We start from the raw sequence: 15,031 nt of genomic DNA, 5'->3' as shown, positions 1-15,031 counted from the left end.
TTTGGAGATTTGAAGGTGGAGACTGGGAGATTGCGGTTTAGAGAGGGGAAAAGAAGAAGAAGAGTTGGCTTTTACATGCCGACTTTCTCTACCACTTAAGGCAAAATCAAACCGGCTTACAATCACCTTCCCTTCCCCTCCCCACAACAGACACCCTGTGAGGTAGGTGGGGTTGAGAGAGCTCTTAAGAGAGCTGTGACTAGCCCAAGGTCATCCAGCTGGCTTCATGTGTAGGAGTAGGGAAACAAATCCAGTTCTTAATATTGTCGAAGGCTTTCACGGTCAGAGTTCATTGGTTCTTGTAGATTATCCAGATAACCTACAAGAACCAACAAATCCAGTTCTTGTTTTACGATATCGAATTTACCTTAATTCATACTTCTCATGTTCCATGTTCCTATTATATGTGTCGAACAGCTTTGGACTTTCCCGGGGAAACAAATCCAGTTCACCAGATTAGCCTCCGCTGCTCATGTGGAGGAGTGGGGAATCAAACCCGGTTCTCCAGGTCAGAGTCCACTGCTCCAAACCACCGCTCTTAGCCACGACACCACACTGGCTCAATAGGGTATAATGCCATACAGTCCACCTTCCAAAGCAGCCATTTTCTCCAGCAGAAGTAGAATAAAACTTTAAATCATAAATAATACATGAATAAGTGATTTTCATAGATAGTCTGGAGATCAGTTGTAATTCCAGGAGAACTCCAGCCCCCACCTGGAGGTTGGCAGAGGGACTACCGGTTCAGTTTAGGTTGGTTTCTTTGCTAAAACCGAGCTGCTAGTATGTCCAAGACCATCCTCAGGGCAGGGGACTGACTTGGGGGAAATGAAACCTGGATGTCCCCCAGTGGAACAGAATTGTGAAGCAAGGCATCCGCTAGACTTATTTGTGCTGTATTTCCATCCTGTGCCATCTTGTTAGCGTAGAGTTGTTTCTGGCAAAGTGGATAAGATACTTGCCCGGAGCCTTAAGTGGCGTTAATCATTTTTTAAAATGCATCTATGAAGGGCGGTGTGAATATGATAAAATAAGTCGTCTTGGAAATTTGATGAGTGCAAACAGATGACGGGTGACAGTGATATTTTCAGTACAAGCTGGGGAAAGGGATTTCTTAAGGCTCTTTATGCCTCCCTTGACATTTTAATGAGACACATGACAAAAACCTGTCCCCCCCTATGCTGCTTGTTATGGAAATAAGTTTCTCTAAAAAGCTGCACTGCAAATATCTGCAGTGGGGTTTGGGTTGGGTTTGAGGCCAGCCAGGGAGGTACTGGCTACTAGTTCTTTCTGGGTGCACGTTGAGAACTTGGCTGAGAACACAGTGGAAAGGTTAGTGTTTGTTGGAGTGAGGGGGAATCGGTTGTTACACACTCCGCAACTTTTGCAGTTTGGTCACCTCAGTAGCCCTTGCAAGCAGAGGTTCGTTCATAGGAACCGGGAGCCTACCCATCAAATGCATCAGGAATACATAGAGTTGCCAGGTGCCCACTGGTGGTGGGCAAACCCCCGGTAATGTGCCCCTCTGCCCTCTGACCAGCTGAGGGCCGGCGGGCAATCGTTCACGTGTGCCCCGACGTGGCACTTCTGGTTTGCAACCAGAAGTGCTGCCTCGCAAGGAGCTTTAGACCACTCAAACTCTTTGTTTGGGTGGTTGCTGCGGCCCTTTATCTTCACCAAGGCTCCTTGCGAGGTTTCACTTCCGGCGCGCACACAAGATATGCCGAGAAACCTCCCAACGAAGGTGAGTGGGGACCTGGCAACCCTAGTAATACACAAATGCCTGCAATGCACCCAAAATATGAGGAGGAGGAGGAGGAGGAGGAGGAGAAGGAGAAGGAGAAGGAGAAGGAGAAGGAGAAGGAGAAGGAGAAGGAGAAGGAGAATTGGTTTTTATATCCCGACTTTCTCTGCCACTGAAGGAAGAATCAAACTGGCTTACGATCACCTTTCCTTCCCTTCCCCTCCCCTCCCCTCCCCACAACAGATACCCTGTGAGGTAGGTGGGGCTGAGAAAGCTCTAATAGAACTGTGACTACCCCAAAGTCACCCATCTGGCTTCGTGTGTAGGAGTGGGGAAACCAATCTGGTTCTCCAGATTAGCATCCTCCGCTCATGTGGAGGAGTGGGGAATCTCCAGATTAGAGTCCATCGCCCCAAACCACCGCTCTTAACCACTACACCATCTTGGATTGGGCGATGCATGGCTTTTCCATTCACACAAACCCGAAACCTGGAAAATCAATGTTCTGGTTCATGTGAATGGAAGCATGGAAATACCACATATTGCCCAAGTCATATGAGACAGTGGTGGCAAATATTGGGGTGCATTGGGGGGACATGCATGCTCCCAGTACATGTGGCTGGAGAGCTCTCAGCTCATGTGAATGGGATGGAATATTTGCAGAGGAATGAAATGAAGATAACTTCTGACTTTTAAAATGGAATTGATGAGATAAATCTCTCAACCGCTGTTCATCCTGAAAGGTACATGTCAGAGGCAGGTTTTGTGGGGAGGGGAAGTCCTCACTCCAGAGTAGGGGATAATTCCATTTATTTATTTGGAAAATTTATATGGCCCTTCTCCAGAGATCTTGTGATGGTTTTACCTTGTGATGGTAAAACAATACAACAAAACCAAACAAGCTTTTAAAACCCAATAAGAGCACAAAAACAAACACTGATGAACCTAAAAGGATATTAATGAAACAGTCTTCAACCTAGAAGACATCCAAAAAGCTTTTAAAAAATAGTACCCTTAAGTTAAAAACCTGAGGGGAAGTGAAGACAATGGAACAAGGTTTGCACTATTATGGCTTGGCATTATGGAACTAAGGCTGCCAACCTCCAGGTGTGGGCTGGAGACGTCCTGGAGTTACAACTGACCCTCAGACTACCAATATCAGTTCCCCTGGAGAAAATGATTGCTACAGAGGGTGGACTTCGTGGCATTACTGAGGCACTGTGGTCCCTCCCCTCCCCAAATCCTTCCTTCCCCAGGCTTCACTCCCAAATCTCCAGGAATTTCCCAACTTGGAGTTGGCAACCCAGTCTGGAACATTCTTCCTGTCGGGACCCACCAATGCTGTTTCATTTCCCTTCAGGAAGTTCTGTGACTAAAATGAGTTTAGACAAGCATTCTTGGGCAGATGATTTTAATGGCTTCCTTTTGTATTTTCTTTATTGTAATGTTTGCTTGCGATAGTGATTGATTGACTGGCTTTGGCCTGTATGTTTGTTTCATTTTTTTTAAGTACCTCCCAAATGATGTCCAAGAACTCCTGCAACATACGAGATAAAATGACCTTTCAACAATCCTCACCAAGATAATATATATATATTTTAAATATCACTTCAAATAAGCAGTTCAGACTGCTTTCCTTTTAAAATAGCTGCCCAAAATGTAGATGTTTGGATCTGACAGCGGCATGAATACACTGTCAAATCCTGACATGTGTATTCCTGCACTGAATTCCACCATATGAGCTCTACAATCAAGAACGTTCAGCTTCGCATACTTTTTATATAATATAATTATATATATAATTATATAATAAAACTGGGATTCCCCTACCCCGCGCACACACGCAGTCTGAGAGACCAGCAAGGTACTTATTTTAACTTCTTATTGTCGGTTTGATTTGTGTATGAGTAAGACACGTTATAAATATAGGGCTGCCCCCATAGAGGAACAACATTTCAGTAGGGTTTGAGTTTCTTCAGCTAATTTTAAAGGGAGGGGGTAGTTGTGGTGATTTCATGATCAGGCAAGATCCAGACTGAAGAAATTGCATGCCTCCTCTAAGTTAGGCATCACCTACTCTAAGCTTCTTGTAATGTTTATAGTCGTCAAAGGAGGACTTTTTACACCCATGATTTTTCTCTTCCAAAAACAATGCTCCCGTTCTTTAAAGAGAAATTAAGGTAAAGGTAAAGGTCCCCTGTGCAAGCACCGGGTCATTCCTGACCCATGGGGTGACGTCACAGTCACCTTCCCCAGTCATCTTCCCTTTACCCCCAGCAAGCTGGGTACTTATTTTACCGACCTTGGAAGGATGGAAGGCTGAGTCAACCTTGAGCCGGCTACCTGAAACCGACTTCCGTCGGGATCGAACTCAGGTTGTGAGCAGAGCTTGGACTGCAGTACTGCAGCTTACCACTCTGTGCCACGGGGCTCTAAAGAGAAATTACCATACCACAAATAAAAAGCCTGTATTGTGAGAAAGAATGTTGTCAATATTTTTCAAACACATTATAAATTATAAAATCCTTTTCTAGCCACAAATCACCCAGGCCAATTTTAACAGGGTGTGGAGTATTTTTTTTCTTTAAGAGAATTTATTAAGAGAAAATATAACAATAAGGCAATTTTTGCATGGTAATTAGCATCACGTTCCAGGCTGAATTGTCCCGCATATTTTTTTGAATTTTTCATGCTGAACTGTAATTCCGGACTGCGAAGCCGGCACATACCTGCTTCGTATTACTAAAGAGCCCATTTCACGCAACCTTTGGTGTTTGCCACGAAGAATCCTCCTGAAGGAACCTTGCAAAATAACAGTGGTGGGTTAGCTATGTACATGCTAATGGCTATGCAAACAGGAACAAAGGAGCAGGAGAGTAGCGGGGTAGAATTTCTCCTTTTGCATCGGGACCGTGAATAGGCATTTTTAAAGTCGCATTTTAAAAAAGAGCTTTGAGCGAGCATCAAAATTGACCATGCATAAATGGCCTAGAAGATAATGGAAATATAACATTACTAAAATACTCATAATACAAATTCTTGAAAAGAAACTAAAACTGTGCTGCTAATATAATTAAAATACCCATAACAGTGAACCAAGCAATACTCTATTTACCTAAAATCCACATTCTTTCTCTGCAATTTACACACTGAAGTGTTTTTTCCATCCTTGAAATCGTTAAATTCCAGCGAGCGTCCAGTTCTTCCGTATTTTTGCCATTATTATAATATGTCAACTTAATTAAAGCATAGGTTTCTTTAACCTTATCAAGCCAATTAGGAATTTATTGGGTTTGGAGTATTTTTCAGTGTTTTGAGCACCAACAATCGGTACTGAACAGAAATGGAAACTAATCAGGAATTGGATTTCAGATCCTGGTTTTAAAACACAGCCAGTTCACTTCTTCTTTTTTAGTTTTACACTCCACATCTTCAGTTCTGGCTTCTAGTTTCCATTTCCAAACTCGGGTGGCTCTCGGTTGAACCCTAATGAGAGGAGCGGTAGCACGGAGACCATCTATAATTCTTCTTTTCAGCAGAGACACTTTTTCTCTCCTCGAGTCCTTGCGGCCGCTGGGATGTGTAAAATGAAAGACTGCTTGATTGTGAATGATGGCTCTAAAAGTTTATAAGCTACTAAAAGGGAAGTTTATAGTACCTGGGAGCTCAGTCAGCTGACGGTGTTAAATGATATGTTTTAAACCGAGAGCGCCGGGAGTAGGCCACGGAGTGAATAGGGTTGCCAGGTCCCTCTTCGCTATCGGCGGGAGGTTTTTGGGGCGGAGCCTGAGGAGGGCGGGGTTTGGGGAGAGGAGGGACTTCAATGCCATAGAGTCTGATTGCCAACGCTGCCATTTTCTCCAGGTAAACTGATCTCTTTCAGCTGGAGATCAGTTGTAATAGCAGATCTTCTGCTATTACCTGGAGGCTGGCAACCCTAGGAGTGAACCGTACTTGAGATGTGGGGTGGGGAGAAAGTGCTGAGCTCATCTCTGACAACTGGAGGCAGGTTCGTTTGACGGAACTGATAAACAAGTGAGAGCCAAACCGTGCTGGCAGGAAACTGATATCTCCCACCTTGATCTTGAGGAGGAGATTTCGCTTCACAAAAGTCACGTTCGCGACCCTGTAAGAGATGGAAGCATTTCTCCTTTTCCACTCTGTCTCCTTCTAACTTGAATTTATTCTTCATAAGCTGATCAGGAAAGCTTGGGCTTCTGGGCCATTTTGCACAGGTAAATCCAGTAAGAAAAGACTCCATTGTGATACATTGGCTTAAACAATGGTCCTCCTACACTGTGTTCCTGGCATTTTAATTTGCAAGGATTCAACTGATAGTTCTCACATTCAGCCTGGAAACCAGTGGAAACCCTGAACCCTCGGAAGCAGTTGTCAGTAATGGTAGACAGTAATACTGAGTTGCTCTGACCTGGATGGCCCAGGCTAGCCTGATCTCGTTGGCTTTGGATGCTAAGCAGGGTCAGCCCTGGTTAGTACTTGTATAGGAGACCACCAAGGAAGTCCAGGGTTGCTACATGGAGGCAGGCAAGCCACCTCTGTTCCTCTTTTGCCTTGCAAACCCTACGGGGTCGCCATAAGTCAACTGCCACGTGATGGCGCTTTACACACAGTACTGAGTTGGAAGGAAGGTTGGTTGGACTTTGAATCATAGAATCATAGAGTTGGAAGGGACCACCAGGGTCATCTCGCCAACCCCCTGCCCAATGCAGGAATTTCACAACTACCTCCCCCACATACACCCAGTGACCCCTACTCCATGCCCAGAAGATGGCCAAGGTGCCCTCCCTCTCATAAACTGCCTCTCATGAACTGCCTAAGGTAATAGAATCAGCATTGCTGACAGATGGCCATCTAGCCTCTGCTTAAAAACCTCCAATGAAGGAGAGCTCACCACCTCCCAAGGAAGCCTGTTCCACTAAGGAACCGCTCTAACTATTAGAAATTTCTTCCTAATGTCTAGATGGAAACTCTTTTGATTTAATTTCAACCTGTTGGTTCTGGTATAATGCCGCTTACCATGTCATTCTATAAACGTGCAAGGGGAGGGGGGGGGTTGATATGGAAGAAACGTTGCATGGGTCTTATATTGAAGTCTTATATTGTACTGCCAAAGACATTTCGTTTTTATCTGCAGATGCAACAACTTGCTGGGAGACTACAGCGAAGGGTTCTGAAGGAGTCCTCTTCTCGAGCGGCTACTACAGGATGAGAAATCACTTAAATTTTACAACAGCATCCCTGGAATGTCCTGCTCTGTTGTCTCCCATGGAGACTCTCCTGTGAAATCTTCTGCCATTGTCTGGTTGAGCGCACAGTATAGTCAGTCATTGGAGTATTGTCTGTCAGATTTTAATGATACGTTCCTTTGTGTTTATGAACCGACTGAACAGTAATGGATTGTTGTTTAGCTTTTCCATGTCTTCTTCAAAAGGATCCCTGCTAGGTCATTCAGACTTCAGCGTTTCCTCTTTTCTCCATTCCTTATGCCTCACTCAATTTACTGTTAATGAGACCCCCCCACCCCACACACACACACACACAGAATGATGGGGCAAAAGACACATTTGTAATTCATGTTTGCACGAGTTTACTCACAGCATGACTTAAAAAAAGTATCTGCCATTACACTCCTATGACCTGCTGTACAATTGTCTTGTTCCAGTAGGCCTAAGGGTTGCCAACCTCCAGGTACACACAAATCCGGAGGTGTCGTTTTGAATTTCTGAATGGACTTTGAACGTTTGGATTTTACTTGGACTGTGGACTGACTTTGGACTTTGGATCTTGGACTTCGGACTTTGGACTTATATTCATGTATTTTGAGTATTGTGCTGACTGGTGGAGCAACCGGGCACCTGGACTTTCGATCATACCTTATTGATTTAAGTAACCTTATATTACTGGTTGAGTTTATTTTTGAATATCATATAAAATTTCTTGATAGTTGAACGCTTACCTTGGTCTGTTCAATTGTGGTGGTTCACCACTATTTTCTTGTTTATAATATTTACAAAATATTTGTTTCATTTGAGCTGGGTGCTGTATTTCTCCTTAACCTCCAGGTGATGGCAGGAGATCACCTGCTATTACAACTGATGTCAAGCCAATAGAGATCAGTTCACCTGGAGAAAATGGGCACTTTGGTAATTGGACTCTATGGCATTGAAGTCCCTCCCCTCCTCAAACCCCACCCTACTCAGTCTCCACCCCAAAAACCTCCCGCTGGTGGCGAAGAGGGACCTGGCAACCCTAAGTAGGCCCAACTTCAAATAGTTGTTGGTCTGAAGAACCATGTAAATTTCCTTAAGTGGGATTAAAATCAAATCATTTGGGGAAAAAGTAGTACAAACGTTTCCCCTTTTATAGACCGTTTCCAATTGATTTTTGCCTGTTAAATGAATCTCCGTTTAAAACCAAGCACCAAAGAACGCCTACAATCGAGATAATATTTTTCTGGCAAAGACATTATCGAAGTCTTTGGATTTACCTGTTGAATCATATTGACCAGCAACTGCCTGGATTTACCTATACAAAGACATTATACCATCCTTTTCCAGGACATAGATTGTTTGTAACATTGTATATATTGTATATATAGTTTCCATGTTCCATGTATGTCATTATGCACAATGTCATGTTCATTTTTCACTGAGATTAGGAATAGTAAATAGCATTTTGTTTCTATAGACATTTGAGCCCAATATTGGTTTTTTGTTGCGCTACTGTGCAGTATAGGTGAGATTTTTTGCTGAACCTCCAGGTAATAGCAGAAGATCTCCTGCTATTACAACTGATCTCCAGCTGATACAGACCAGTTCATCTGGAGAAAATGGCTGCTTTGGCAATTGGACTCTATGACATTGAAGTCCCTCCCCAAACCCCACCCTACTCAGGCTCCACCCCAAAAATCTCCCACCGGTGGCCAAGAGGGACCTGGCAACCTTACTGACCATGCAACCTATCAGCAGGATTTAGGAACCCATACTCCTAACTCTCTTTAAGTATTTGAACTCTCTTTAAGTACCACTTAGAGGAGGGCAAGGAGCTGTTCCTGTTGGCAGCAGAGGAGAGGACTCGCACTAATGGGTTTAAACTGTGGGCGGAAAGGTACCAGCTGGATATTAGGAAACAAATTTTTACAGTAAGAGTAGTTCAGCAGTGGAATCGGCTGCCTAGGAAGGTGGTGAGCTCCCCTTCTCTGGACAAACACTTGTCAAGGATGCTCTAGGCTCATCCTGCATTGAGCAAGGGGTTGGACTAGATGGCCTGTATGGTCCCTTACAACTCTATGATTCTATCATTCTACGTACAAGTCCCATTGGGTCCATAGACCTAACACAGAGAGAGTAAATATAGTGTAAAGGGGCAATAAAGGCCACAGGTTACTGTCTAAGATGCCAGCTAGCTGGCTCTGCTTACAGGGATGTAAAATTTCACAAACAGCTCAGGTAGAGGCTAGCACGCTTCCTGTTCTCTGCCATATGTTTGTGCGGACAAGTTTTAACTGTTTGCTTCCTACAAAAAAAAAAAAAAAATCCTGGGTATTTTAGCTTGGTGAGGTTGCCAAAAATTCTCTGTTACAGATTTCTGTCCTCTTTCATTCCTATACTTCCCTGTGGAAATGGAATGACTTGTAAACCACAACAGATATGCCAGCTGCTGAGATATTGCAGCCCAATCCCTAGGCGAACCCCTAATCTGTGTGGTATCAGACAAAGCAAACTCTCTTTTGTATATCTGCACGTTGCCAAGTATGTCCTGAACGAGTTAACTATATCTGATGGAAAAGTCAGATATGGCTTCTTCTTTTTTTTAATTGAACCATTTCACAGGTATTTCAGGCAAGAGAAAGCATGTGGGACATTGTTTCAGGTATAACGGAAGGGGGGAGGACGAGAGATCAGTGGCAGGGATTAAGCTATCCATCTGCTGAGTTTGCACCGAGGATGGAACACATGCTCTCCGTTGCAATGAGACGCATTTAAAAAACGCATTTTTCATTTCCAGTGCCTAGCAACAAAGTCATTCAGCACCTGCAATAGTTTAAACATTAAGCATAATTGGCTTTGCTTGACATAAATCTGTAGTTTTGTAAATAAGAACAGGGTAGTCTCCACGTCATAGCAATTAGTTGAAAGGAATGCTTTCTTTATTGGTGCCTGATGCTTCAGGAGAGGATAAAGGGGTCTCTTTTAGCAAAAGGACTGCTAAGGAATGGCTCCCGGTGTTGCCATAGGTTTGATAAGGAACCTCAACGAGGTGACCCAAGGGTTCTTATGTGATGTTAAGCCACAGGTAGGGGGTCTTAGGTCATAAGAACATAAGAAAAGCCATGCTGGATCAGACCAAGGCCCATCAAGTCCAGCAGTCTGTTCACACAGTGGCCAACCAGGTGCCTCTAAGAAGCCCACAGACAAGACTACTGCAGCAACATTATCCTGCCCATGTTCCAAAGCACCTAATATAATAGCCTTGCTCCTCTGATCTTGGAGAGAATCCAATCCAAATCCGTCTAAGCAGTTTACAAATTCAAGCTCAATGTTGGACAGAATATGTATGCATGATGACTAGTATCCATTTTTACTAGAAGCCATGAATAGCCCTCTCCCCCATGAACATGTCCACTCTCCTCTTAAAGCCTTCCAAGTTGGCAGCCATAACCACATCCTGGGGCAGGGAGTTCCGCAATTTAACTATGCGCTGTGTAAAGAAAGTTCAGAAAGATAGTTTCAGGTGGATAACCATGTTGGTCTGCAGTTGAAGAGCTGGATTTGAGTCCCAGTAGCATCTTGGAGACTAACAAGATTTTTGGAGTATAAACTGTTGAGACTCAAAGCTCTGTTCTTCAGGTATCCAGCTTCTTCATTCATATGCCAACCTAAGGTTCATAAAGATAGTTTCAAGTGGATAGCCATGTTGGTCTGCAGTGGAAGAGCTAGAATTTAGACCAATAGCACCTTAGACACCGAGAAGATTTTGAGAGTCAAAGTTTCCTTCATCAAGTATGCAACGTGGTAGGTATCTGAGAAAGGGAGGTTTGACTCTCAACATCTTATACCTGAAATTCTTGTTGGTCTCTCAGGTGCTACTGGACCTGAATAAAGATCACAATGATCACCTTTGACAAATTTGTTTGTCCTTGTGAAAAATGAAGAAGAAGAAGAAGAAGAGGAGGAGGAGGAAGAAGAAAAAGAAGAGTTTATTTTTTTATGCTGACTTTCTCTACCACTTAAGGAAGTATCAAACTGGCTTACAATCACCTTCCCTTCCCCTCCCCACAACAGATACCCTGTGAGGTAGGGTGGGCTGAGAGAGCTCTAAGAGAGCTGTGACTAGCCCGAGGTCACCCAGCAGGCTTCGTGTGTAGAAGTGGGGAAGCCAACCTAGCCCATGAATGCACTAGCAACTTACCTCACAATTTAAACATGTCCAGTACACAAGCATCCAACATGACTAAATTTCTGTTTCCACCGCGCCGCCTTTCTCCGCTGCATTTGATAAACCAGGATAAAATGAAGACCGGTGCGCTCCCACGCATGCCCAGTCGGCGCTCGAAGCAAGGACGGCGATTGGTCCAGCGTCAGTTAGGGAGGCGGGGGGGTGGGGGGTGGGCTGGCAGCAGGAAGTGGGCTGGCAGCAGGAAGTGGATTGAACACAGATTGCATGTTCGCTAGGGTTGTTAAAAAAATTTGGTATAGTTCGGCTTCGGCAAAATTCGGCCCTTTTTTATTCGGGCCGTGCCGAAGTCTGAACTCCCCCACTTCGGATCCCCGGAAATTCGGGGGGATCCGGAGTTCGGGGGAAAATTTGGCCACCCGCACGCCTTCAGGGGGATTCCCGGCCGGGAGGCGTAGATCTGTTTAAAGGGCCCCCCATGCAGATCTGTTTAAAGGCCCCCCTGAAGGCGCGCGGGGGTCCCTTTAAACAAGCCCCTCTGTGCTGTCTGCGCAGGCAGCGCAGAGGGTTTCCAGACCCCCCCCAGCCCTGCCGGGACTCCCGGCAGGGCTGGGGGGGGGCTTTAAATAGATCTATTTAAAGGGCCTGCCGCGTGCCTCCAGGGAAGCTCCCTGGAGGCGCAGGGGGGGGTCTTCAAATAGATCTGTGCCTCCCGGCCGGGAGGCACAGATCTGTTTAAAGAGCCCGCCATGCACCTCCAGGGAAGCTCCCTGGAGGCGCGCGGGGGTGGGGGGGAAACAGATCTGCGTCTTCCAGCTGGAAGGCGCAGATCTGTTTAAAGGGGCCGAATTCACCGAATTTATTCAGGAACACCCCAAACTCGGCGAATTCGGCTCCCCGGTTTCCCCCCTTTTTGAGTTCGGTTCGTCCAAACCGAAAAACCGCCGAATTGCGGGAAATTCAGCTGTTTTTCGGTTCAGACCAAACCGAATCAAGAGCCCTAATGTTTGCACTTTAAGGCTCCGGGTGAGGAAGACGTTTCATTTTATTAATTTGCCGTATAAGCGGATGCTCTTAACCCGGAGAAATTGTGCTCTGGAGACATCTCCGGAATCCTTCAGTTGAGATGAAGTGAGAACATGCAAGAAAAGCCCGCAGAAATCGGAGCTGCAAACGCGCAGTGCGGACATGATCCTGGTTCACCAGATTAGCATCCGCCGCTCATGTGGAAGAGTGGGGTATCAACCTCGGTTCTCCAGATTAGCGTCCGCCGCTCCCAACCACCATTCTTAACCACTACACCACGCTGGTGTAGTGAGAGCCATCACTACGCTGGTGTAATGAGAGCCATCTTGCCAGGATTTACTGAAGCAATTCATCCTGAATACAAAGATAAATGTGCCATGCTAACAATGAATCGGGCCCGTGAGGATTTTTTTAAAAAACCCTTCTGAGAATGGATCCCAATTTAAATTCTGCCTCAAACTTGAAGACACAAATTGGGAGCAAAATCTCAAAGCTGCTGGTGAGGGTCTCTGGCAGGTCACCCGAACCCAGTCACTCAAACTTTTTGTTATTCCTTCCCCTGCACTTACGTAAGCGATGCTGTTTGACACCTCGGAGACAATTTCTCATGTTAGATGGGTTGTAAATGAGCACATGGTCCAGAATAATTAACGGCAACACTTCAGTCCTTTTCTGACAAGAGTTGTGTTTTCTCGTACGCTTTGCGCTTGGTCTGTCTACTTAGCTGCAAGCAGCCATGCCTGAAAGACGAGAAAGAACAAGATGGACAAGTGTGTCACTGTTCGAACCTCTTTTGCTGTAATTAGAAGTGTACAGGGAATAAATTATTCTCACATTCAAGCTGTCCAGCTTGCACTAATAATAACACAACCCAGAAGCAATCTGTTTACGCCAAGGCCCAACTGAAGGCGCAACCAAATGTTTTCCGCTGCCCAGCTAGCTTTGCGGGGGTTTATGAGGGAAGGGAAAAAATTGTTCCGTTGATGTACTTTGGGAAAATAGGACTTTCCTCAGGTAATATGATAGATTTCCTGTAATAATGAATAATGAAATTCAAAGGCAATTTGATGAACTTTTTGTAAGTTCTTTGTGTCTGTTCTCCCTATCATCCCTTTCTATCAAAACTAATTTAAGATTAGTTAAATCTGCTCAGAAGTGACAGCACATGAGATGCTTAAGCACATTTCTTTTTGCACACTAGCAGTACTGTCTCATTTGGACCCTTCACTATTTGTATTTGTAGAACAATATAGAATGTGAAAACTGATAAAGACAGATCAGACCAAATAGCACTATAGAGGTAACTATTAGCAGAATAGCTGCATGCATTCCTTCCACAGTTCCTTCTGCTAATGCAAAGGCCATTACATTAGAAAAAATGTAATACTTCATTTGCTAATACTTCATTTATTCTCTCATGAAAGGCTTCGGACCATTCTCTTCCGTTTTGACTTGGGTGAGCTGAATGGCATTCAGGAGGGGATAAATTGGAGTGGAAAGGGAAGACAGCAGAATAGCTCCGTTTGAAATGTTCTAAACATTGAACTGAAATCTTCTTTTTTTTAAGCAGTAGTGCTTTAACAAGAGATGGTGGGGGAGCAACATCCATTTACCACTTAGGGTTGCCAACCTCCAGGTACTAGCTGGAGATCTCCTGCTGTTACAACTGATCTCCAGCCCATAGAGTTCTCCAGTTCACCTGAAGAAAATAGCCGCTTTGGCAATTGGGCTCTATGGCATTGAAGTCCCTCCCCTCCCCAAACCCTGCCCTCCTCAGGCTCCACCCCCAAATCTTCAAGAATTTCCCACTCAGAGTTGGCAAACCTGTGGGGAAATGTTTTCCTGAGAATAGGCTAGCCTTGCTGGACCAGGACAAAAGATTGTAAACCATTCCCAACATTATAAATAAAATTCTAAAGTAAAGCTGAGGTGTTCATGCAATATATGTACAGGCAAATATATTTTAATTTACAGGCGCTTTCATACAATCCATATGTCTAGATAGGACCAAAATACCTTAGTATTCTCTTAGTTGAATTACCTCTTCTTACCGAGTGTTCATTTCCTATTGTTTCCTAAACAGCTCTTATGAGAGAGACGGCTGCAAAATCAAATCCAGAACAGCTGTAGGAGGAATCTTCAGAAGTCCCATGTTAAACAACACTATAATCTGCTTTGTGGCTATGACTTATTTTCCAGAACCATCAAAACAAAGTAATATAAAGTCGGAAAGCCTTGGAGAGGGACAGGAGGGAGAAGCCATGGATACACGTCTAGAAGTTTAATAGATGTGGCGGACAATTTGCAAGTTCCAAAATAACTCCTCTTGTGAACTGTTTTATTCCCTGCCATTTGAAATCCATTAGGCCCGGTCGGTGCTATGAGATTATTGTCATTTTCTTCTCTTTCCTGCTATCATCTTCTGTAGGTTTTACCTATGGCTCATCAAGACAAAACTACGTAATGGTACAACTTACTTCTCAAGTAAGTGGAGGAGGTAGGATTGCCAGCTCCAATTTGGGGAATTCCTGGAGATTTGCGGGGAGATCCTGTCATGTTTCTGGGTTCCAAAACAGAGACCAAAAGAATGAGGAGTAGTTCAAATAGCTTTAATCTCAGGAGCAACTCCTACAGGTTCATGTAAGCACTCTCAACTAACTGAACAGCCTATGTGAACATGTGACCTTAGCAAAGGTCTTCAAATTAATACACCAGACTAACACAAGAGAATGTCTTGAAAGAAGAAGAAGAGTTGGTTTTTATATGCCGACTTTCTCTACCACTTAAGGGAGACTCAAACCGTCTTACAATCACCTTCCCTTCCCCTCCCCACAACAGACACCT

At 44.4% G+C, this 15,031-nt stretch overlaps 1 protein-coding gene across 1 annotated transcript in view; it reads left to right on the top strand.

The window, feature by feature from the left end:
- The window catches only part of SLC15A5 (solute carrier family 15 member 5), a gene marked incomplete at its 5' end in the record, with an annotated part of 44,246 nt that extends 37,198 nt beyond the window's left edge, over positions 1–7,048 (top strand). The window contains 4 exon segments of the mRNA XM_056846601.1: positions 1,682–1,744; positions 3,915–3,924; positions 6,900–7,002; positions 7,004–7,048. Coding sequence (XP_056702579.1) covers positions 1,682–1,744; positions 3,915–3,924; positions 6,900–7,002; positions 7,004–7,048 — 221 coding nt within the window.
- Between the last annotated feature and the right edge of the window lie 7,983 nt (positions 7,049–15,031).

The sequence above is a fragment of the Euleptes europaea genome, chromosome 3 (genome assembly GCF_029931775.1).
Source record: "Euleptes europaea isolate rEulEur1 chromosome 3, rEulEur1.hap1, whole genome shotgun sequence".
NCBI classification, from domain to species: Eukaryota; Metazoa; Chordata; class Lepidosauria; order Squamata; family Sphaerodactylidae; genus Euleptes; species Euleptes europaea.
This window is presented reverse-complemented; position numbering and strand designations above follow the sequence as displayed.